This window comes from Sinocyclocheilus anshuiensis, unplaced genomic scaffold, assembly GCF_001515605.1.
Source record: "Sinocyclocheilus anshuiensis isolate Anshui unplaced genomic scaffold, SAMN03320099.WGS_v1.1 scaffold1010, whole genome shotgun sequence".
NCBI classification, from domain to species: Eukaryota; Metazoa; Chordata; class Actinopteri; order Cypriniformes; family Cyprinidae; genus Sinocyclocheilus; species Sinocyclocheilus anshuiensis.
In genome coordinates, this window is record NW_015537936.1 from 1,296,829 (window position 1) to 1,321,377 (window position 24,549).

The 24,549-nt window shown below is 37.4% G+C and overlaps 3 protein-coding genes across 3 annotated transcripts in view; 1 reads left to right on the forward strand and 2 right to left on the reverse strand.

Moving 5' to 3' along the window:
* Positions 1-18,025, reverse strand: part of LOC107659186 (Wilms tumor protein 1-interacting protein homolog) — a 34,446-nt gene extending 16,421 nt beyond the window's left edge. The window contains exon 1 of the mRNA XM_016448036.1: positions 16,421-18,025. Within this exon, the coding sequence (XP_016303522.1) occupies positions 16,421-17,678 (1,258 nt within the window). The 5' untranslated portion in view covers positions 17,679-18,025. The remainder of the gene's footprint in view (positions 1-16,420) is intronic.
* Positions 18,026-19,560: 1,535 nt separating this feature from the next.
* On the reverse strand, positions 19,561-22,408 carry sdr42e1 (short chain dehydrogenase/reductase family 42E, member 1). The gene is made up of 3 exons (XM_016448105.1): positions 22,312-22,408; positions 21,957-22,049; positions 19,561-20,881 (listed from the first exon to the last, which is right to left on the reverse strand). The coding sequence occupies exons 2-3, from the start codon at positions 22,019-22,021 to the stop codon at positions 19,783-19,785; spliced, it is 1,164 nt and encodes a 387-aa protein (XP_016303591.1). The 5' UTR covers positions 22,022-22,049; positions 22,312-22,408; the 3' UTR covers positions 19,561-19,782.
* Positions 22,409-22,977: 569 nt separating this feature from the next.
* LOC107659054 (E3 ubiquitin-protein ligase NEDD4-like) overlaps positions 22,978-24,549 on the forward strand; it is a 46,104-nt gene continuing 44,532 nt past the window's right edge. Inside the window, exon 1 of the mRNA XM_016447887.1 lies at positions 22,978-23,215. Coding sequence (XP_016303373.1) covers positions 23,165-23,215 — 51 coding nt within the window. The 5' untranslated portion in view covers positions 22,978-23,164. The remainder of the gene's footprint in view (positions 23,216-24,549) is intronic.

The window sequence follows — 24,549 nt, forward strand, 5'->3', positions numbered from 1 at the left end:
TACTACTACTAAAATTATTAAAACCTTATTTTTAAGGAATAATCATACAATATTTCTTCAATGTTTTAATTGTAATATTAAATTACCTTTATTTTCCAAAAAATTTAATGTGTTTAATTTTCATTACTTAAAAGATAGATTAAATGAATGTTTTATACCTTAAAAAATGTAAATACACAACACAGAATTTCTGAGCAAAAAATCATAAGGCTATTGTAAGAATAAACTAAACTTGTTTTTATGCTTTCAAATAATTAGACATGCTAAATCAGCATTAGGTAACAATAAAACATAAGGTTGGAAAAAATAAAACATTTCATAGGGCCCTAAACATGTAATATTTGTTCAACTTTTAATAAATTGATGTTAAATTGTTTAAGTTTCATGATTTTAATTAATAAGACATGCTTTTTGATTAATAAAATGCAATTTAACCATTAAAAAGGAGTCCATTAACCATTAAAAAAAAACAGATATATATGCTCAGAGAGTCACTTCATAAGCATTTTACCGTTTGATTTGAGTAAAACTAGCGTTATATCACATACACACAGGAATTTAAAGGTATTCACGGCAACCCGTCAAAATAAAAGTTCGGTTTAACTTGAAGACACTGTGCCAGAAATATATTACTATTGTTCTGTAATCCGTAGAATGTACATACTATTATTCTAAAATTATCAAAACTTTATTTTGGAATAATCACACAATAAAAGATAAATTAAATTGATGTTTTATTCTTTCAATTGATAACCAGAAAAATGTAAATACACAACACAAAAAAAAAATTCATAAGGCTATTTTAAGAATACATTTGAATAAATTAAGTTGTTTTTTTGGATTCAATTAATTAGACTCGCTAAAACAGAATTTGGTAACAATAAAACATATGGTGAGAAAAAAATAAAACATTTCATAGGGCATCATAGTGCCCTATCATAGTGATTAGGTGATTTGAAGTTCAAAAGTTCATCAGTCATCATTCACTCTTGTTATATATCAAGTGCTCGGCATCATGGGAGAGTGAGTCAGCAGCACTAATGCCTGCAGTCTCACGCACAAAGTGGCCTCCGCTAGAGTCACATTCCTCCCCGCGGCCACGGTCAACACCTAGACATGGTCAGGCTGAGGTCACCGCGCAGACAGGACACAACATCACCCCTGAGATGGCCATGAACGACGGCAAACACGACACATCGCATCAATCTCCCAACAACAACTGTTCTGATAACTCAATTCAGTGTTTCGGGAAATTCTGTTTCCAAATCTCAAAACGGATGTAATTCAGCACTCAATGATTTAAGAAAAACTCAATTAACATAAAACCCATTTGTGCTTGTGATAACAGGCTCTAGAACAGAAACACTCATCAGATAAGCTCTCGGTGACTTAATGGTTAACTCATCAAGATAATTATAGCATCATCGAGAGGGAATTTCATGTACCAGAATCCAGCGCTTCTGATCTAATCGTGTTTGTAAAAGTCCCGGCAGGAGCTCGCTTTATCTACATCACTCACGGCCCAGAGGTGTGGTGTATAAACCTCCACAAACTGCACACCAAATCAGCCACTATCCACCCCAAGAACCAGAGAGGTCAAAAGTAGGGCTGCTCGATTACGGCAAAAATCACAATTATTTTTGTTAATACTGAGATCATGATTATTTAACACTAATTACTAGTTAACTTTGGAAACATTATGCATTTATTTAACTTTTAGGCCTAAAGCTTGTTTTAAAAAAAATTAATTTCCCTGAACAAATGAAAACAAATAAAATAATTTATAAAAATAAATAATAGATAAATAAAAGTAAAAATAATATAAATAAAAATATAAATGATAAACAAAAATAATATAAAAGTACTCTATACTGTATATATATATACACACACATATATTTATATATAAGATATATATATATATATATATAATGAGAGTATAAATAATATAAATATAAAAATAAAAATAAATAATTTAAATATAAAGTATACATATAAAAATAAAATAATAATAAAAACAAAACAAGTATAAACAATACATAAATAACAAACAATAATAAAAGTATAAATAATACAAATATAAGATCATAAATAATATAAAACATATAAACTAAAATAATAACAAATAATACAATAATACACAAAGTAATATAACATATAAATAATAAATAAACTCTATCCAAATAGGTAAGATCAATTTAGTTGTTGTTGTGCTCTGCTGTAAAGGAAAGGCTGTGCTGAATTTATAACACAAAACAAAACAAAAGCATCACCACTGTGGCACAGTGTTTTTTATTAGCAGCATGGAACCGATAGAGTTGAACAGCAGTGTTTGGTTTTTCAATAGCTGGATAAACAATTAGGCTACCTGACAAAACCTCCAGCAAGAATGCATGTGATGCAGAAATATTGAACTTTCATATAAAGGACTGCATTCTATAGAACATTCCTTTTTGTTGTGAAATGGCGAAATCTCAATCGTGAAGCAACCGTTAATGCCACACTTACTTACTCACCTTGGCAGCTGAAAAACAAGTTTTCAGGTGAGTGTTAGGAAGAACTAATCCAGCGGTGACTAATTAACACGTTCAGCTGACTGTAACACACAGATCACACTGAACACGCTGTTAATCCTCATTATAGAGCGGCTCAAGTTTCTGTCTCAAAGATTCATTCGGTGCGACTGACTCACTTCTTCCTCGGCCAAACAAATCAGGGTTATCTTAGTATCACTGAGAGACTTTTATAGGTAATATTCATATTTTAAATTAGATTTTATTTTTCATATTTTCCAATTTTATTTCAATTTAAAATTGTAGAAATTTAGGTGTGTTTTTGATATTAGTTTTTTTGTTTGTTTCAGTTTTAATTATTTCTGTACATCAAGATAAACTAAATGAAAATGAGAAATGCTGCCCTGGCAACTAGATGATTACATTTATTTCTGTTAATGTTTATTTTTTTCCAAGTAATGATTTTTTAATTGAATGGTTTTAGTCTAGTTTAATAACCCCAGACCAAATTCAGAAAGTTTTAGAAAAAATAAAACATAATTTGGCCAGCCAAGTAAATGTAAACATTCCTAACAATAAAAAAATAAATTGCTTGAAAACAAGTCATATTCTACTCTAAAACCAAAAGAGAAAGATGAAACATTTTATGAAGAAAATGATGCCTGCTTTAGCAGATTTTTACTTTTAATTACATTCATGGATTTGGCAAATTGCAAGCACTATAACTTTTAAAAAATGTATATTTAAATTGAACAATACAATTGTGCAGACAGGGTCAGTTTGATTAACAAGACACATGATTTGAAGAATCCTTCACGTCTGGAGCTCAAACAGTACGGCTTTCTTTCTTTCTTTTACTTTCTTTCTTTCTTCTCACGCCGGTGTTTTTATTTATTTATTTATTTATCCGTTTTTTTTAAAATCATCATTAGATCATTTCTTTAAAATATGACAATGATGCCATTGATTTGGCTTTTTATCCATTATTTTTAAAGCCCGAGTCTTAACAATGTTTTTTTTTCATACCTGTTTACAATTTTAAATTAATTTGACTGATAAACACCCTTACAAAAATTAACCATGTTTTTTTTTTCGTGGACTGATTTCCATTTGTATTAGCACTAGGGATGTGCGCGACGACTAATTTGACTAACGTTTAAACGAAAGTTTTGTATCCGACTAGTCGACTAGTCTAAAAGCAAGAAACCCCAAAAGATGGTAAGAAAAAAACAACCTCTGTGCGTGCGTGTAGCATATATAATAGCCTATATTTGAAATACTTAATCTATGAATCACACTGTCAAATCCCTCAATGAATTCCGCTTGCCGCACACTTAATTGCCTCGCGTTATCATCATTTCATTTTAGGTGGTCGTTAAAAAGAAAAAAAAGAAGAGTATACAACTCAACGTCGGCCAAAGCATAGCTTATTTATTCAAATCAGCTGGGGAAATGCAGAACAATGGAAAATCAATCAATAGCCTGACAGAAATCTTCATCTTCATATCATGTTAGCCAACATATTAAAATACAAGTCAAAAACAATAGGAAGGTTTATCAAGAAATAGCATTAAAATGGCTTTTAAAAACATACTTCGTGTAGGCTATATCATCTAAAAACAAAATGCAACAATGCCCAGTGAAATTATCAACGTGGTCTGGTGAAAGACGGGACCTGAGGCGATTAACAATAAAATTCCTGTACTTGAAAAAACGGGCTCGGCAGGAACTGAAGTCGCAGGCACGCAGAGATAACGAAAAGCAAGCCGATAGAGTTTCAGAAATCACCATCACCGAAGTGGGTCTTCGTTAGAGGAATAGACTGCGTGGACGGGATCGCAGCGCCGGCGGGTTGTAGTGAATGATGTGATTGACATTTGCTGGCTTCGGCCAGCCACTAAGCTAACGCCTACGTGTCTGTATTGAATATGATTACGCATCGCTCCAGTAGAGTTATTGTAAGACAATTTGACATTACACAGTTTACACAAAACATTTCCGTTTCCTTCTAATTCAAAATAATCCCACACCTTCTCGTCTTTCGCATGGTCATTTTTGAACTCGCCGCAACTGACACGAAGAAAACGCATGTGAGGTCTGAGGTAAAAATTTCGTTTCCGCCCAGATAAACTTTTAAAAATTAATGTATTAATTTTCAAACGTTTTATTTTAACTTATTTAAAATGTTTTAAATGCAATGTTAAAATGACGGTAATTTGAATGATAAAATCATGTTGTTGTTTTTTTTGTCGTGTAATCGACTATTGTTTTCAGTGTCAACTAGTAGGAGCTGTACCGTTTAGTCGACTATGATTAGCAAAACCATTGTTAATTTTCATGAGAGCAGTATTAAAATAGATGAATGAATGCGTCGAATTTGCCTTAAAGAAATTTAACAATGTTAAACATTTAGACTAATTAATCTTAAATGGTATAACGCACGTTGACAGCGTGACTTTGAATAGCCAATTAAATAAAAATGTTGGTATAAATATGTGAATTACATACAGTGAAATGACTGTCAACGAAAAATGACAGAATGGACCTTTCTCACATTTCCAGGTTTCTCAGCAGTGGAAGTCGTCATAGTTGGGTAAAATCCGACAGCAGTGAATGGGAGAGTACCACAAATACATTTTTCGCATTCTCATTTTCTCAAATAGCAAAAGCAAAACTCCACCATAGTGCTTTCACGACTTTCAATGAAAGGAAAGAAATTGAGAGAGACTGATATTGGCAGTCAGAAGAGAGAACGATGTCAAATTTACCATCCCTCCCATAGACGCGGCATAAGAAACACCCTCGCATTAGCGTTAACTAGTTTTTTTGTAACTTGATGAAAAGATGATATAGTAATACAAAGTATAGTGTTATAAATGTACATACATTTAAAAAAAAATCTAAATGTAAAAAGCTTTCAAGGATTTATAATGATGATGACCATTGACACGCGTCATCAGAGTCTTGTGAAAAGGGTCCATAATGACTCAAATTTAATACAAATGAATAAATATGTTCATTCTGATCTTATTCAGGTCTCGCACACACTCCAGCATCGCATTCACTATTTAAACGAGCACTGACACAGCGTGGTGAAATCATCACGCATGCTTACGATCGGATCGGCTTACGTTGGATTAAAACTAGGGCTGGGTAAAAAATATCGATATCTCGATTTTAATCGATTCTCATTTTTATGGAACGATATCATATCGATTCTCAAATCCCAAGAATCAATTAGTATAGCCTGTTTTCAGTTAATGGACGGAATATTGAAGGGTACTTTCCATCCAATAAATCGCAATAAGCATTGTGCTTTGGTACTTTTAATATGAAACAAAGTCTCAGATTTCAAATTCTGTCCATTGTATTGCAGTATTCAAACAATAAATGACGTTTTGGCGCTGTTTAATGTGGAGTGGCAGATCGCTGTAGCGCCTCAATCAACAGCACGAGGCACACGTAAACTGATCATCTCCTCCACATTAATACCAGTTTCAGCACAAAATAAACATGACTAAACATCCGAAGGCAAGTAAAAAGAAAGAGTACAACTTTATAATCCGTATCCTGTCTCATGTAATCGCTCAATCAGTGTTTCAGCCGCGCAAAGACGTCAATATAACGGCTTGTAAACAATGTCACGTAACGTCACATTTACCTCAGAAAAAACATATTCGTGACCATAAACTCGTTAGTCAGCCAGAAAAATAAACTGTAGAGAGGAGCATTTTACTAAATATATGCACCATAAAACATATTCATTATAATTTTTTACTGTTCTTTAATGTTTTACTAATGTTTGAATAAATCCGTCCAAGTTTTTATGATAGCCAACATTTAAATGTTTATATTTCCAAAAAACTAACTGAAGTAATTGTAACTTAATTATTATACAACTTCATTAAGTGTAATTTAAGCAGTTGCATAGCACAAATCAGTCAATTTTAACCTTCAATATTATTAAAAAGCTTTCAAGGATTTATAATGATGATGACCATTGACACGCGTCATCAGAGTCTTGTGAAAAGGGTCCATAATGACTCAAATTTAATACAAATGAATAAATATGTTCATTCTGATCTTATTCAGGTCTCGCACACACTCCAGCATCGCATTCACTATTTAAACGAGCACTGACACAGCGTGGTGAAATCATCACGCATGCTTACGATCGGATCGGCTTACGTTGGATTAAAACTAGGGCTGGGTAAAAAATATCGATATCTCGATTTTAATCGATTCTCATTTTTATGGAACGATATCATATCGATTCTCAAATCCCAAGAATCAATTAGTATAGCCTGTTTTCAGTTAATGGACGGAATATTGAAGGGTACTTTCCATCCAATAAATCGCAATAAGCATTGTGCTTTGGTACTTTTAATATGAAACAAAGTCTCAAATTTCAAATTCTGTCCATTGTATTGCAGTATTCAAACAATAAATGACGTTTTGGCGCTGTTTAATGTGGAGTGGCAGATCGCTGTAGCGCCTCAATCAACAGCACGAGGCACACGTAAACTGATCATCTCCTCCACATTAATACCAGTTTCAGCACAAAATAAACATGACTAAACATCCGAAGGCAAGTAAAAAGAAAGAGTACAACTTTATAATCCGTATCCTGTCTCATGTAATCGCTCAATCAGTGTTTCAGCCGCGCAAAGACGTCAATATAACGGCTTGTAAACAATGTCACGTAACGTCACATTTACCTCAGAAAAAACATATTCGTGACCATAAACTCGTTAGTCAGCCAGAAAAATAAACTGTAGAGAGGAGCATTTTACTAAATATATGCACCATAAAACATATTCATTATAATTTTTTACTGTTCTTTAATGTTTTACTAATGTTTGAATAAATCCGTCCAAGTTTTTATGATAGCCAACATTTAAATGTTTATATTTCCAAAAAACTAACTGAAGTAATTGTAACTTAATTATTATACAACTTCATTAAGTGTAATTTAAGCAGTTGCATAGCACAAATCAGTCAATTTTAACCTTCAATATTATTGTAATGTAGTACCAACTGACTCTTGTGTATATTTTACAGCATTAGTTGAGAGATTTTTTTTCCTTGAGAAAATTTGGCATGTACTGAATTTCGGTAATCGAATCGAATCGCAAGCTTGTGAATGAGAATCAAATTGAATCGTGAAATTTGTGTCAAAACCCAGCCCTAATTAAAACTACAAGTTCCACTGAGTTTGGAAAATTCTGTGCACAGTAATCATCAGAATATCTCTTCACCTGTCTCTGAAAATGTGCGGATTTTGAAATCAACCTGCAGATGCTAATTTTAACAGGCATTTATTCAACTAGGTGATTACAGCACACTGAAAAATATACATAACCGGAAGAATCGATACACTGCTTCCGCTGTGATAAAGGTCTATTGTGAACAGCAGTGAGAGATTCACATGTAATGAGGACGGCTGGCAACTCAACAAGACGCATCCTCCAGACGAACTCCCCTCACCTGACACACACTGGTACCACTTCCTCGATACAGGCCATGAACCACAAATCCTTTCTCTCTCCGGCTGATAACGGCTCACTCAGTCTGCTCCAGAAAGAGATGAAGAGCATTGCTTTGTTTCACACAAGGCCAAAGATTACGCTGTGTTTTATATTACTGTTATTGAGTTTGGACAAGGGCTGGTTGGGCGGGTGATTTTTCAGATTTATTGATTAATTTAAGTGTAATGTTTTGCTACAATTTTTTTTGTGCACAAGACGCTGCAAACGACGCAAGACGTGAGTGCAGCGGTCAAAACACGTCTGTCAAGCACATTAACATAAAAAAAGTGGAAAAGCAGTGCAGTGGAATGAAAAAGACTGTAAAAAAAAATACTATTTTATGTTTGATATTTCATGTTTACATGATGCTGACAGGCAGAAAGCTGCATTTACTGTTAATAATATGTTCTATGTTTTAGTATTTTATATTAGACATGTTGTAGTTTATTACTTTTTCTCTTTTATGTTTGTTTTTCATACATGCTATTTCATATTATATTGTACCTGATTCCTTTTATCTTAGATTTGATGTTTTTTGTTTTGTTTTTTTGTGATGTTGAAACTGGCTTTTGATGTAATTTTTGATCATGTAAAGCACTTTGAACTGCATTTTAATGTTTGACAGTTGCTATATAAAGTTTATTATTATTATTATTAATAGCTGAATACTGGTGTTATACTTTAAGTCATTTTGAATTTTAATTGTTTTTGAAACGATTTTTGACCTCTAAAACTGAATCTCTACATTTTGGCTAAGAAATATTCAGCATTTTTCTTATTTCACATTATTTCTGATCATATAAGATACGTGTAAGATGAGTTTGTACAATATTTGCCTTAATATTTCATGCATCTTTTCTGCATTTGTTTCATATTTATACAATGTTAACCAGTTAACGTACGGTCAATCAGATAGTTTTGCAAATTTTTAATCAAGAAAATGTTACTTACATCACATGTTTTTAAGCTGACTAGTCAAACGTAAAAAAAATTTTGAAATTGAAATCTTCTGAAAAAACGTTCTGAAAAAAAAAAAAACATATCACCCAGCCCTGCTTTGGACCACAAAAGACCTCTACATGTACGACAACAACACGCACATATTTATGCATGATCCACATGCACTCAACATTTAGAACCCAAATTACAGATTTATTGCACTTCTTTTGCACCAAATCAAAACGATGCATAGCTAGACTTCTGGCAAAAAAAAAACAACTCTCTGAACGGAAACGGCGGCGAGCAAAGTCTCATTCTGTGTTTATTTTAAACCAGACCCTGAATCCCGAGTGTCTGTGTGGACACACGAAGGTCAGTGGTCAGCTGATTCAGCGCTAAAGCAGGTGAATAACGCTGCCAGAAAACATCCAGCTCTTCTCAGGAGCAGATTACTCTGAGTAGGGCTGTGACGGTCGCTGTGACGGTCGCCGTGACAACCGCGTCACCGGCGTTAGTGCAAGTGACGTCACACACTTTATAACAAGCATTACACTAAGTTTTGTATACAAATGTAATAACAGTAACAGTTGCAAATTGTTTTATTTAGACTATAAGTCTATGATAATTCACAAATGACCTCAAACGCCATACACAGCATTTCCTTTAGATCGGCAGGTTTGAGCGCAGGAAAATACAGTTTATTCTGCATTCAGTAAATTCATTTTGTGTTGGGCGATGGACCTTGTCTACGCCGATCTGGAGCCATCTCCATTCATGTCACCCATCCAAGACAGCGATAAATGGAAGATGTTAACAAGAAATGTGGCAACGATTCCTATTTCAAAGAGAGTGCGTTCAGACGAAGAGTTAATGGCCCGCTTGCTTGGCGGCGGAACAGTGAACCGTGTCTACACCGGATGAGACACCGCCACGTCTCTAAACAGGACATTTGAACTTTGTGTCAGTACCTCATAAATAGGACGAGGCAGTTTACTGTCGGGGATTTGTCGTGTCGTGTCGCGCCGCATCCAGTGTAGACAGCATCACTGATTATAATGAGTTCTATTATATATGATAGAACAATATAATTTTATAGAATATGTAAGCAAAGCTACTTTTGGAACATTTCAGTGTTTTGTGCGTGTTTGTGTGCACATGTGCGGACTAAGATGATTGTTATTCTAAGCAGGTGATCAGTGTTGACCCCCAACAGCTGTGTCTGGCTGCAGAGACAAACGCTCTGTGCCAAGAGTCTGGTGCTGAAGCGCCACCCCACCGACAGCCTAATTGCTCGCAAGCATGAACACAAATGAACACAACAGTCATGCATTATTTGTGATAGCTCGCAGTTTTAAACAAAGTTCGTAGCCAAAAAATGCAAACTTTTGAAGTAAAAAAATTAAGATCCAAAAATCAGAAGCCAATCAAGCTTATTCTGTAGGGCAGAAAACTTAACCCTTGTATGGTGTTCGGGTCTGTGGGACCTGTTTTCACTTTTTCTCAAAAGAAAAATGATACTATTCATTATTTTTTCAAACTCAGACTCATTGGCCTTGGCTCATTTTCTGTGAAGAACATATATCAGAACAAATTTTCAATGACCACTCACTGTACACCCCCCTACACAATTATATTACATACAGGATGTTCAGGTCCACTGGACCCGGAGCTAATAAAAGAGTGGAAATTTTAGGTTCTGTGTACCTTCACTCTGTTCTCCTATTGTCTGGGCCTGCTATTAGAATGTGTATGTGTGTGTGTGTGTGTGTGTGTGTGTGTGTGTGTGCTCTGCCATTCCTGCACAAGGTTGTAGCACTTTAATTCATAAATGTGATCTAACAAAGATAAAGGGGAAATTTTGACCATATATGCTATTTTTATTGCTTGTAATTGGGATGAAGTAAACATCTGTTGAGTATTTTAACATTTAATTTTTGATTGTGTTGAATTAAAAACCCAAAACTGCAGCGGGTCCACCAGACCCACGAACACTGGCTGAGTAACAAAAATATGAACACCACACAAGGGTTAAAGTGAGCACTTTGAAGGGTGCATGGTAATGTAGTCTGATAAGTGCACATTTAGTTTAACATACACTGCCGTTCACAAGTTTGGGATCAGTAAGATTATAAATGTTTTTTAAAGATGTTTTTTATGCTCATCAAGGCTGCATTTATTTAATCAAAAATACAGAAAAAAGCAGTAATATTGTGAAATATTATTACAATTCAAAATAACTGTTTTCTGTTTGAACATATGTTCAAATGTAATTTTTCCGTTTCATTACTCCAGTGTCACATGATCCTTCAGAAACCATTCTAATATGCTGATTTATTATCAATGCTGCTTAATGTTTTTGGAACCTGTGATACATGTTTCAGAATTCTTTGATGAATAAAAAGTTTAAAAGAACAGCATTTATTCAAAATAGAAATCTTTTCTAACAATATAAGTCTTTACTATTACTTTTAATCAATTTAACACATCCTTGCTCAATAAATGTATTAATTCCTTTCAAAAAAAGAAAGAAAAAAAATACCAAACTTTTGAACAGTAGTGTATATTGTTACAAAAGACTTCCATTTGCAGATGATTTCTACTTATGACCAGCAGTGTATATCAATGCAGCTTTGTTTTTAACATATACCACCTCTAAAAACTTTTAAAACATAAAAAACAATAAAAACCTCACACATACTCAAGTCACCCAAAATGTTTTGCTATAATTTACCATATATTATTTGCTTTTGGCTGTGAAACACAGAATGAAATGATTGCCCGTGTTGTTTTCCATACAAGAAAAGCATGCAATGGGCATTTGAGCTCAAAAAAGTACTATAAAACTAGTCCAAATGTGCATTATAATAAGTTTTCTCATAATTCACTGATAACCTTTCCTCTTTTGTAGCTCTCAAATATCACAGAGCATGTTCAGTATGGTGCATGGAGGCGTTTGGTAGGTTTAATGTCAGTTATAACAATTTGCATTGGTTCTCGCATGTCGCAAGAACACAAATGAGATTAGGAGTTTAAATTAGGAGTTAAGAGCTGAAGCATAGAGCAAAGTCATACATTTCTGACCCTTTTAATGTGAATATAAACAACTTTTATAGTGCAGTTCTGTCCTTTTAGGAGCTCGACAGCAGATTCTGATACAGGTTTGGAACAACATGACGGTGAGAAAACGATGACAGATTTTTCATTTTTAGTTGAATGAACCCTTTAAGAGCACAGAAAGACACATCGCGAATACCCGGCGAGATTGCTTTTAGGGGAGCTGTTGTCACGGTAACGGAGAGGGTTCGCTCTCGCGCAGACTAATGCAGACTAAAGAGGGTTCGGCATGCAGTAAAAAACATCACCTGCTCCTCAGAGGCAAAAACACACTCATACCTCCATCTCTAGACTTTCTGCAACTAAACCTGTTCAAATGTGTTTCCAGGCAGTAGCAGAAACAAATCCCAGTTGCAGCGGAGACACAAAAGATGAGACAATGCGACAGAGTCACAACAACAGACCTAAAGCTTGTGTTACTTGAAAAGATGAACACTGTGCTGTTTACTAAGCAAGCATTACAGTTACTATTGCTCATACCAAGGCTTAATGATCTGAACAAACCCCTATCAGCAACATTTGTGTTCCAGACACGAATGATTCCTCAAAAAATGTAGTTAAAATTCTGCTAACTCAAGTCAAATGGGAGTTTTAAAGGGATAGTTCACTCAAAAATGGAAATTCTGTCATCGTTTACTCACCCTCAAGTTGTTCCAAAGCTGTATGATTTTCTTTACTGTACTGAACACAAAAGAAGATATTCTGAAGAATGTTGAAAAACAAAAAGTTGACGGTAGCCATTGACTTCCATAGTATTTTTTTTTTTCATACTATGAAAGTCAATGGCTACCGTCAACTCTTTGGTTACCAACATTCTTCAGAACGTCTTATTTTGTGTTCAACAGCCAAAAGAAACTCATACAGGTATGGAATGACATTAGGGTGAGTAAATGATGACAATTTTTATTTTTGGGTTTTTAAGGTTTAAAGAGATTTTAAGACATTTTATCTTCTCTGCTGCTGTATTTCTCCTCCACTAAACCAACACTAGTCCCGCCAGATCACAAATTAAGGACTTCCCTAAGAAAAAAAAACACAGGCTCACATGCCACTAAAGAACATTTCTGTTGACGTTCAGGCCTTGGAAGGACACTGGCAGGAAGTGGCGTACAAACTGGGAGACAAAGTATGTACTCTCTGAAGACTTGCCTTTTTCCGTCCAGGTCCGGGCCAAAAACAAGCCTCTAAGAACCCTGTTTGTCTGTCTGCTCACCGGCTACAATGTCCTTTTTGGGCTGTGCCAGTTGGGATGCCAGCAGCCTTTATTGTGATTGGTCTACCGCTGCTGCCCGGTGTGACCAAATCCAATCAGCAATCAGCTGGTTACAATGCAAAATGAGCCAGTTACTGCAGTGTTTAGCCAAAGTTTGTGGTCACTGGCACCAACCTGCATACTTAAACCCTGTGAGTTGGGTGCAAAACTTGTGTTTTATCAAAACAACACACTAAACAAACCAAACAAACAAACAAACACAAACTGTGATTATAATACTGTCAGCAGACTCATTTTAACAAAATCCACCCACAAGATCTCACTTGTTTCTCCTTGTTTGCTAAAGCTGCCTGCTACTGAGAAAAAAAAGAGTTGTCTCCTGAGCTTAAAAAAAAGAAGAAGATCTCAGCAATGTCTCAGGTGAACGTGATTTCACCAAGTACAACATGTTCCTGGATCAACATCCTTGTTGATCCTGGAACAACATTCCAATCAACCAATCAGAACTGAGGGATAACTTTTCAGGAAATCTCAGTTTTAGGCTTACGATCAGGGTTAGGTGCTTCTACACCCTTGCTAACCAGCTATCATTTCCCACTGAATTTAGGAATAAATTATGGGTAGGATTAGGTTTAGGGGTAGGTTTTGGGTTAAGTCTATATTTTTGGACAGTAATGTTGATCCAGGATCAACAAAAGATGTTGATCAAGGAACAGGTCTTACTTGGCAAAATCATGCTCAATATATGAAGAGTTTGGTTCCAAAATGCGATAAACGCCATTTAAAAAAAAAAAAGAGTGTCCGCCAAAATTACAATTGTATGTGGTCGGTACTGAAAAGTCAATTTTTAATTTTACACAAAATCCAATATCCGCCGAGTTATTCTGTCATGTTTTCTCCCTTTTTTTCCAAACCGCGACAAACGCCAGTCTCCCTTTTCTGCAGAATGCGATATATCCGCTCAACCAATCACAGCGCACCATTCCACGCACTAGCAAAAAACATTAACATTACACGTTAAACTCAAGGAACGTGAAAAGAATGAAAAAGGCATGCCATAGCCCGTTTAAAGACCTCAAGAAACTGAAGAGTTGTGTAGTTTTAGGATTATGGATGTTAGTGTTATGCAAAAAAACACATTTAAGATTTACAGTCTTTCTTTTCCAGGAAAACTGGACCAAAAATACTGATGACTCAAATTTTGTCCAATCAAATGCTCTCTAGAATGATTAAAGAAAAGTGGCAAACAATTCTCAATATGAAATACATCAGCACTAGGGCTGTGCAATGTCATGCGCAACTCGTCAGTAAAGCTGGTTCTGTGATTAATAGTAAACTCCATCACGTGCTTTCAGATGGAGCGGCATTTAATACAACATGGCAAAGATGAATGCAGTTTTGGAAGTTGAATGTAAGGTTTAATGTGATATTGTTTTTCATGTATGCTCGTGATGAAATTTTCTTTTATTGTTGTAATTCATTTATAGCATTAACAAGATGGGGCATCACCATTTTGGGAGCGATGACTGATTGAATGTATTTTTAGTGTAGTGCCTGTATATAAGATTAGTATTGACCAAGTTCAGAGGCTGTCATATGTGGATCAACTTACTATGTTGTGTATTTTCAACAGTTTCAATATGAAAAATAACTATGATATTGATTCAAAGGATTTATTGCATTTTGGAAAGAAAAAAAAAACGTGTCATGGATTTATTGCATTTTGGAAAGAAAAAAAAAACGTGTCATGGATTTATTGCATTTTGGAAAGAAAAAAAAAACGTGTCATGGATTTATTGCATTTTGGAAAGAAAAAAAAAACGTGTCATGGATTTATTGCATTTTGGGGAAAAAATAATACAATTTTATAATAAATCTTTGAAAATCAAAATCTGGATTTGAATTTTTAATGTTATTATAACCTAAAGATGCTATGTGAAAGTTTGAAACAGAAAATAGTGGTTTTCATCTTGCCACTTTCTTGGTAAAGAAAACACATTTTTACTCAAATTAATCAAAATGGATTTATAGCATTTTGGAACCAAACTCTTCATATGTACTCGCCAAATTCTCTGGAGACCATATGATCTGAGCTGCTATTCATATTCATTTTATAGCTCTATACTCTTTTTGGATGTCAACTATTAACTTGTGTGTCGGTTAAGTCGTGTCTATGATTATTTCTCCTATGGAACTTAAATTGGGAGAAATACCCATAAAAGTTAATCATTAAAGAAAACAACTCAGAGCCATTAAGCCTCCTTTTGAGAATTAAAACTGCGTTGATGAATGAAATGACAGTGACTTTAGTCTATGTTGCAGCATGCCTTGTGAGATGATCCACGTTTTGGGAATTTGGCGTCTTTTGCATGATGCCTTTGGGCGAAAAAGTCTGGATGAATGATGATTTAATCAGCTCAAAGATAAATAATGATAATGTGATTAAAGCAGTGCTAAAAGTATAAACCCTCTTGTCTGGAAAGCACACTGATTCATTGACAAAACATGATTTACACCTGTTTTCCCACACCCTAATGATACTTTAATGAGTCCAACACAAAGGCTGCTCTGTGCTGGCTCCAGTAAATGGGGTTTGAGTAGTGCTGTCAAATAATTAATCGTGATTAATCGCATACAAAATAAAAGTTTTTGTTTACATAATATATGTGTGTGTACTGTGTATATTTATTACATATATATAAATAGACACTCATGCATGTATATAAGAAAAATATGTTATGTTCATATATTAATATTTTCTAAATATATACTGTGTGTTTGTGTGTATTTATATATATATATATATATATATATATATATAGATATATATATAATATACACAGTACACACACATATATTAGGCCTATGCAAACAAAAACTTTTTTTTTAATGCTATTAATTGATTAATCGTTTGACAGCACTAGGTTTGAGCGTGTCAAGGTGTGAACATGACTTTCCACCAAACAATTCTGGAAAAGTTCATTCAAAACCAAGTTTTATGTATACGCAAAAGGCACAAAGGAAAAATAAAAGGGAATGTTCTTATCTGTCCAGAACTTTAATGTGCACTAAACTAATTAGAAGTGAATTAAGACCCTGCATGATCTACTCACCAAAATATTCCTTTTTCGTGTGCATCTCGAGCTCCTTCTCCAGCTCCAGTGTGAGGGCCTCCAGGCGCCGCTCCGCCGGACTGGGGCCGCTGTCCCGGGATGGAGTGACCTGGTACGGCAGCTTTAAGCGGTGCCCCCCGGTGCCCATCTTCCCGTAGTTAAACACGATGTTGACGTCTGAATTCTGCTGCTGCGGCTCGGGAAACGCTTGGAGGTGGACGCGGTTGTTGTGGAGGCCGTTTGGCTCCGTGAAGTCCTGCAGCAGCGCGTCCTCTGGCAAACCGGGTCCCAGCATGGAGTGCTGGAGCTCGGGATACGCGCTCATGGAGCTCCGCGAACTCCTGGAGCTGTGGCTGGAGATGCTCGAGCGGGGACTGACCACGCAGTTTGCCGCCACGGCGAGTCGCGCAACCCCGCCGCCGTCCTGGCTGCAGATGCTGGATCGGGGGCTGGTCATGGGGATGCCGTGCACCGCGCCGCTCTCCGGTTCGTGGTTCCCCGCGGGCGAGTAGCTGGAGCGCGGGCTTGTGGTGCTCGATCTGGGGCTGATGTGCCGCTGGTCGTAGCCCATGCTGATGCCGCTGGTTCGGTTGCTGCTAGGTTTGCTCCCGCAGTCGTAGCTGTTGAGGCTGGTTCTGGGGCTGGAGTGTTTGCTGGTGTCGCTGGCCGTGCTGGCGTAACTCGAGCGGGCGCTGATCACGCCGTTCCCCTCGCAGCACTTCTCCTGACCCGGTGACACCAGGCTGGACCGCGGGCTGTTGATGCTCGACCTCGGGCTGGTGTGTTTGCTCTGGTCTTGCGACGAGTGAGACGAAGCTAAACTGGACCGGGGACTCGTGGCCATGCATAAGCTGTTGCTCCTCACCTGCTTCCCCAGAATGAGCGCGTCGTAGGCGCATCCAGCGCTGTACCGGTGCGCCTGCACCTCCGCCTGCGTGTATCTCCTGAGACGATCCGACGCGCCGCTGTAACACGGCAAGGCAACTTCAGATTTGGTGCAGTGCGCGTCGGGATCGGGATAAACCGCGTCCCTTTGCGGAGAACAGAAATCCAGAGGCACTGAGGGTCGGTTACCCATGACGGAGCGCAGGGGAGCCGCGCCGTAGACTTTGTTCCCGTGCGCGGAGGAGCTGCCATTCATTCGTTTAGTTTTCTCCATATCGGGGTTCGGTTCCCCGTACATCCCGTCTTGATAAACGTCAAAAATAGAGAGGTTTTTCATCAGTTTGCTCGCCGGATCCTCGTCATATCCATCCATGCCGTCTCTGAGGCGAGTTGAACGGGGGAGCACTAGTCAACTACAACACAAACTGCATTTTACGCGGAAAAACGCCGCCTCAGGCGAACCATCGTTGCCTGTTCGCGATTCCTTAGTCCTTCGCCGTCATTCCGTCGCGATGCATGCTCCCCGCCTGTCGATTTGTGGCGATACGGTCGTCGTGACAAAGTTTCCACTCAAGAGAACGTTTGTCAATTTCAGGTTTTTGTAAAGTTGAAAGGTCTTTACAGTCAATGGCGCGCTGCGCGGAGGAATTTTCTCGCTTTGATTGTTCCTGCGAACTCGTTTCCAGCAATTCCAGCTATCCTAAAATTTCCCCCCGAGAATTTCGCAGTAAACAGGACAGATGTTGAACGCGTAGACGGACGAGTATGCGTGTATCAAACGATTCATTCGGGACTCGTTTGTGTGAGAGGAATGCGCGGAGGGAGACGGGCTGCGCTGCGGCGCTCTGGAATGTGGTTAATGCCGGAGCGAAACAATGATAGAGAGCAACTCAGCAAGGGGGAGCAGAATCCTGAAAAAAGTCCTTTGGAGAGTCTACGTGTGTCCACTTTCATCCAGAGGGACAGATTAAAGATTTAACCACATAGACCAGCCCACAGAACATAATTAAAAACTACACAGAACATCTCTAAAAAAAACTTTAACCTAACAAGCAACCCTTTATGCAACTGAATTGTTTGTATTCTTGGGAGAGAAAAAATGAGTATTAAAGAAATACTCTTGTTCAAGTCTCTATATACTGTTTGTAAAATCTACCTGGCTTGTGTTTCCCAGGTAACTCGTGCTCTAAAAACAACAGTACTAGCATGCACATACAGGAGGCCAGTGAAGGTTTGTTGAATCTGGGGGAAGGGCAGATCCCAAACATCTCATTGTGCATCAGTGACAAAGGCTATTGTCACTAACTTACATTTCCGTCACCATACAGTGGCCGCCACAAGTATTTTATTTTTTTTGACACTTGAGCCACATTTAAAATATCAGGTAGCACAATATCAAGATTTTCAAGTGAAACATTTCTTTTTAACTTCTAAAACAATAGTTCTGTATGACTGTGTGTTTGTAAAACATTTTGATAAATCATATGGTGAGCTACGCCTGAGGAATGGATGAACTTGAGAACTTGTTTTGATATATTGTCTATACAATATAATTCATACCCTGTGCATAATTAAAAAAAATATATATTTTTATATATCTCATATATTCACACTCTAAACTGAAAATCTGGGATAGATATTCACGTACAGCTGAAAATAAACAGAAAGTTTCAGGATTTTGGTGTTTCAGGATAGCTCAAACAGTCTAACATGACACTAGCAATGCCAAGGTCATGGGTTCAATTCCCAGAAAGCATGAATTGATCAAATGTATGCAGTGTATTAATTATAAAAATGCATGAATGCAATTTAAAGCAAAGGCATAGCATAAAAAGAATAAAAAATTCAGTGCACTGTTTCTATGTCACTAATCAAATGTAAGTAAATAAGTGACAATGATGATCTTGTTACTCTTTGTACAGTCAGATTTTCCTGCCTCCACTGAAACTCAAGATGCTCTTCAGATCATCTCACATCATGCTGAAGAACATGATCATCAAGTTTTGTTCAGTGCTGCTGTCAGTTAAGCAAACTAGCACACACACACACACACACACACACACACACACACAAAAGACATTTTGAAATTCCTGTCATTTTTTCAACTACATTTTGCATTAAATTGTTATACTGATAATAAGTTGTACTGAAAAATATCACATACAGCAAATATAGTCTTTCTGGTAACCATTCTTTTTAACCAAAAAAGACAATTTTATTATTTTAAAGAAGCATTTTAATATTGTTTAAAATCCACAAAAATATGTTTACCCCGAACTCTCTAAGGACACTGCCCTTCCAAAAGTGGAAATAAAATAAAACATTTATCAGGGTTTAGCTTATTTGTCTCTTTACAGCATTTCACAACAATACATCCCTCGTGTACATTAATATGAACATACATGTTTTAAAAATTAACAAATCAGGTCAGTATAAATCTCACATAAGGCACAGAACTGAAATTAAATCCACACATTTCACTGTCCCACAACCGGAAGGCAGGAGAGCGCCACTGCTGCAAATGCGACCACCAAAACAACATCTAAAATTAGTTTCTTAACTGATGACTGGCTGTGTTTCTTCCCATGACCTCTGCCCCGAAACCATTGCACAACATCATCCAGGTCATACAGTTTAGGCTCGTATCCCAGCTCTTCTCGTGCCTTACGCATACTGAAATAGTGTGTGACACCCGTCTTGTAGACCTCAGTACGGGTCAGCAGGGGTTGGAAGTTATAAATCCGCCCCACGACGTGGTGAAGCATCTCGGTCAGAAACGCAAAGAAGTAAATGAGCGATATGGGCAGGCGAAGCGTGGGGAACGAGTATCCCAGACCCTCTACCAGAGGCCTGAAAAACTCAAAGTTGTTCACAGGCCTTCCATCAGAAATGAAATAGGGCTGACCGGCGGCACGATGCTGACGCTTTTCAGTTAACGCCTCGGCAGCTAACATGTGTGCGGACACTAGATTATCCACATGAACAAACTCCACCAGACTATCAGGATCCCCGTACACAAACCTAAAGATGCCATTCTCAATGTAACTAACTATTCTAGGCAAGTGCCTTTCCTCACGAGGGCCGTATATACCGGCTGGACGCAGGGCGCAAGTCTGTAGGACACCTGCGCTATTATTCAGAGGCGAACCGTTCGCTTTTAACACCTGCATCTCAGCTATAGACTTAGTCCTGGAGTAGTGATCAGGGTGCAGGTGCAAGGGCAAGTAAGGGAGACTTTCATCACCGTCCTTAATCTCCTGACCTCCAAACACTACGTTAAATGTGCTCGTGTAGACCAAACGAGGGACTCCGTGTGCCACGCAAGCCCTGAGGATGTTCTCTGTTCCCTGTACGTTCACTTCTTCGATGAGTTTTCGATCGAGCTGCTCCCGTCCCGACATCCCATAGGAGGCGATGTGGAACACGCAGTTCACGCCCCGAACCGCTTTTTCCACCTGAGTGTAGTCACGGATATCTGCCCGCATGAATACTATATCCTCCGGCAACTCTTGGCTCGGTGGCCTCACGTCAAACAGCACAACGTTTGAGGAGGTTTTGAGGAGAGCACTGGCAAGACTGAAAGAGAAATCGTATTTACAAAGAGAACAATCAAGCTTTAATGGAATAGGTCATCCAAAAAATGATTTACTTAATGCCATCCAAGATATATATGAGTTTGTTTCTTCATCAGATTTGGAGAAATGAAGCATTCCATCAATTGCTTACCAATGGATCCTCTGCAGTGAATGGGTGCCGTCACAAGTAATCCAGATGACTTGATGTGAGAGATGACAGGAGATGGACTTTTTCATTGGAGGAAGTGTTATTTTGGATTATGGAGTCATATTTTGGCTGGAAGCAATGGTTTAAAGTTAAAACATCTTAATGATGGATTTGTTTCTTACAAACACGCAGCTTTTGGCTTCACAATATGTTCACTGATGGACAGGAGTGGTGTGGATTACTTGTGGATTATTGTGATGTTTTTATCAGTTTGGACTCTCATTCTGACGGCACCCATTCACTGCAGAGCATCCATTGCTGAGACACTGATGCAATGCTACATTTCTCCAAATCTGATGAAGAAAAAACTCATCTACATCTTGCATTGCCTGAGGGTGAGTACAATTTCAGTAAATTGTCTAGTTTAGAGCTGTTTTATAGCTAAAATTGTATTCATAACTTTGCAATATTCTGTTATTTTCCTGTTTATTAATTTAAAGCTGCTTTGAAACATTGCATAAAGCACTATATAAATAAACATGGCTTGACATAAAAACATGCAATAATTTATAATGTTAATGCATTAAATACATATTCATAATACGGTACATTTAAAAAGTTGAGAACCATAGCCGGGGTTTTCAGCCCTGTTCCTGGAGGCCCAGTGTGGATCTGCTGAACTCATCAGTTCGTTCATAAAGTACTGCAAGACCCAAAAATGGTTGTGCCAGATAAGTACATCCAAAATGTTTTTGAGCAAATAAAGTAAAGTACTTTTGAGGGGTCTCCAGGTACAGAGAGGGAATCTACTGTTCTATAATATAGTATGATAGCGCCATCTAGTGGTTTGTGTAGATACTATGACTGATATTAGGGTTATGTGGAAATTAATAAGAAAAAAAAGATGCAAGCTGTCATGAAATCTTACCGGAATCCGAAATAACCTCCTCCACCGGTTATGAGGAAGGTTCTGCCTGTTCTGTTGACTTCCATTGTGTTAAAGAAGCAGGGAGAGTGGAATCTGCAAAAATTAGGATATGCTTCATGATGATGTTTAACGTTCATGCATATTCTGGATATAAATGAGCTGGTAGTCAAAATCATAACAGTGCAGAGCATATTGTGCAGAACAGAATTCTCTCTCGAGCAGTGCAACATCAACGCGGCCATATAAAACACACACACGACTTCTCCAAGATCTAACACATCTGTACAGAAAACAGCTTATGCAGTCTGTAAAACGGTTAACCTTACACGGCATTCGTATAAATTTGAACACATACCTTTATAATCGTGCTTTGAATCGATCACAAAGTGTGCGTAACATGCACTTCCTAGGAAACGCGTGAATGGGCGGGATTAAACAGTCGAACGATTTCATTGGATAAGAGTGAGCTATGCCTCGCTGTGATTGGTTGAAGGTGAACTCTGTCCGATGGCAATTAGTAATAGATAAAGCACATTTTCAGTATATATTAAGTACAGTTAATTCTATTCTATTCATGCTGTCGTTAATAATTATTTGTCTATTAATTATTCTGTATATTTTTCTCTATAATTATATATTTCAGAATGAAACGTATGCTAATACAGTAATACGTTACAACACAAGTGTTACATGATTTATATACCAAATTTGTTTGGGAAGAAATCATGCTTTACATACTGAATATGGTTGTTGACATATTTTATTTTTCTATAAAGGCTACACAGCATTGCAGGCGCCATTAATGATAATAATCATAATAAACTTTAAATACGACTAATTTACAAAAATGAAGACTTAAATGTAGATTTAAAGAGAATAGATCATATTTACGCCAGCAAAGGAGACAGAAAAAAGCTTCACATTCTGTGTACAGCGCTGTTGTTATGAGGCAGACAAGGGGCGTGGTCGAGAGCGTAGTGGGCGTGAGCGACGTATTGGGGGCGTGTCGAAGTGGGCGCGAGCTGAGAGGATGTCCATCGGCGTCGTTTCCACGATGCATTTGACTAGCTAACGTTAACGCCTCTCCGCTCGTCTCATATCCCGGGGAAGCGATTTCCGTTAAAGCGTGACCTACTCTTTGACAGTTGGGCTTTATTTGTGTGTTTCGGTCGTTCATATCGACGCAGGTTGGCATCCTGGCACGAAACATGAACATGGCCGCGCTACTCCCGGAGGTTCGAGGACTTCAGACGGATGAGGTAAATGTTTTCAACTGTCATATCATGTGATGTGTCATATTAGTCATAGAAATTCTGCTATATTGCATAAACAGCAGTTGGGTGGCAGTCTGCAGCTCGTGTGTGATACTGTCTCGGTGGGTTTCTGGTAACGTTACGAGTTCTGCTCCACTTTGTGTTATGATAATTGTAATCATCAGTATGACGGGTTGTGTGTTTAATTATGGCACATAACTGACCCACAATCATGTTTGCTTGCGATTAAGAAAAGATGTGTTTGGTTGGGCGATAAAGATCCATTTCTTTCATGCTCATTATTGTCTTGTGACTCAAGTGAAGTATTGCGCAACATCTACTGTATCTTGTGACGCCATACCACATGACGTCACATGTTTATTATATGTCTTTTTGATCACATGTGGCATGTATAATTTCAGGTAACACTTTACTTGAAGGGGTGTGCATAAGACATGACACCTTCATAATCATGACATGACACATGTTTGAGGTTTTATGCATGTTTATGACAACTGTCATTAAGTGTCATTCGCTCAGTTATGTCATTTTTAATGCAAATATGACATTATTTGACCTAACCCTACCCCTACCCTTACCCCTAACCATAGCCCATAACAAAGACATCTCAAACAATGTCATCTTTGCATTAAAAATTACATAACTGAGCGAATGACACTTAATGACAGTTGTCATAAACATGCATAAAAAACCTTCATATTCATGCAGTCATAGAAATTCTGCTATATTGCATAAACAGCAGTTGGGTGGCAGTCTACAGCTCGTGTGTGATACTGTCTCGGTGGGTTTCTGGTAACGTTACGAAGTTCTGCTCCACTTTGTGTTATGATAATTGTAATCATCAGTATGACGGGTTGTGTGTTTAATTATGGCACATAACTGACCCACAATCATGTTTGCTTGCGATTAAGAAAAGATGTGTTTGGTTGGGCGATAAAGATCCATTTCTTTCATGCTCATTATTGTCTTGTGACTCAAGTGAAGTATTGCGCAACATCTACTGTATCTTGTGACGCCATACCACATGACGTCACATGTTTATTATATGTCTTTTTGATCACATGTGGCATGTATAATTTCAGGTAACACTTTACTTGAAGGGGTGTGCATAAGACATGACACCTTCATAATCATGACATGACACCTACATAAATCATGACATGACACATATCATGAATATGAAGGTTTTTTTATGCATGTTTATGACAACTGTCATTAAGTGTCATTCGCTCAGTTATGTAATTTTTAATGCAAAGATGACATTGTTTGAGATGTCTTTGTTATGGGCTATGGTTAGGGGTAAGGGTAGGGGTAGGGTT

Coding starts and splice junctions, on each gene's coding strand:
- sdr42e1 (XM_016448105.1), bottom strand. CDS start 22,021: ATGGAAGTCAACAGAACAGGCAGAACCTTCCTCATAACCGGTGGAGGA. Junction 20,882..21,956: donor GGAGGTTATTTCGGATTCCG/GTAAGATTTCAT, acceptor TTTCTCTTTCAG/TCTTGCCAGTGCTCTCCTCA.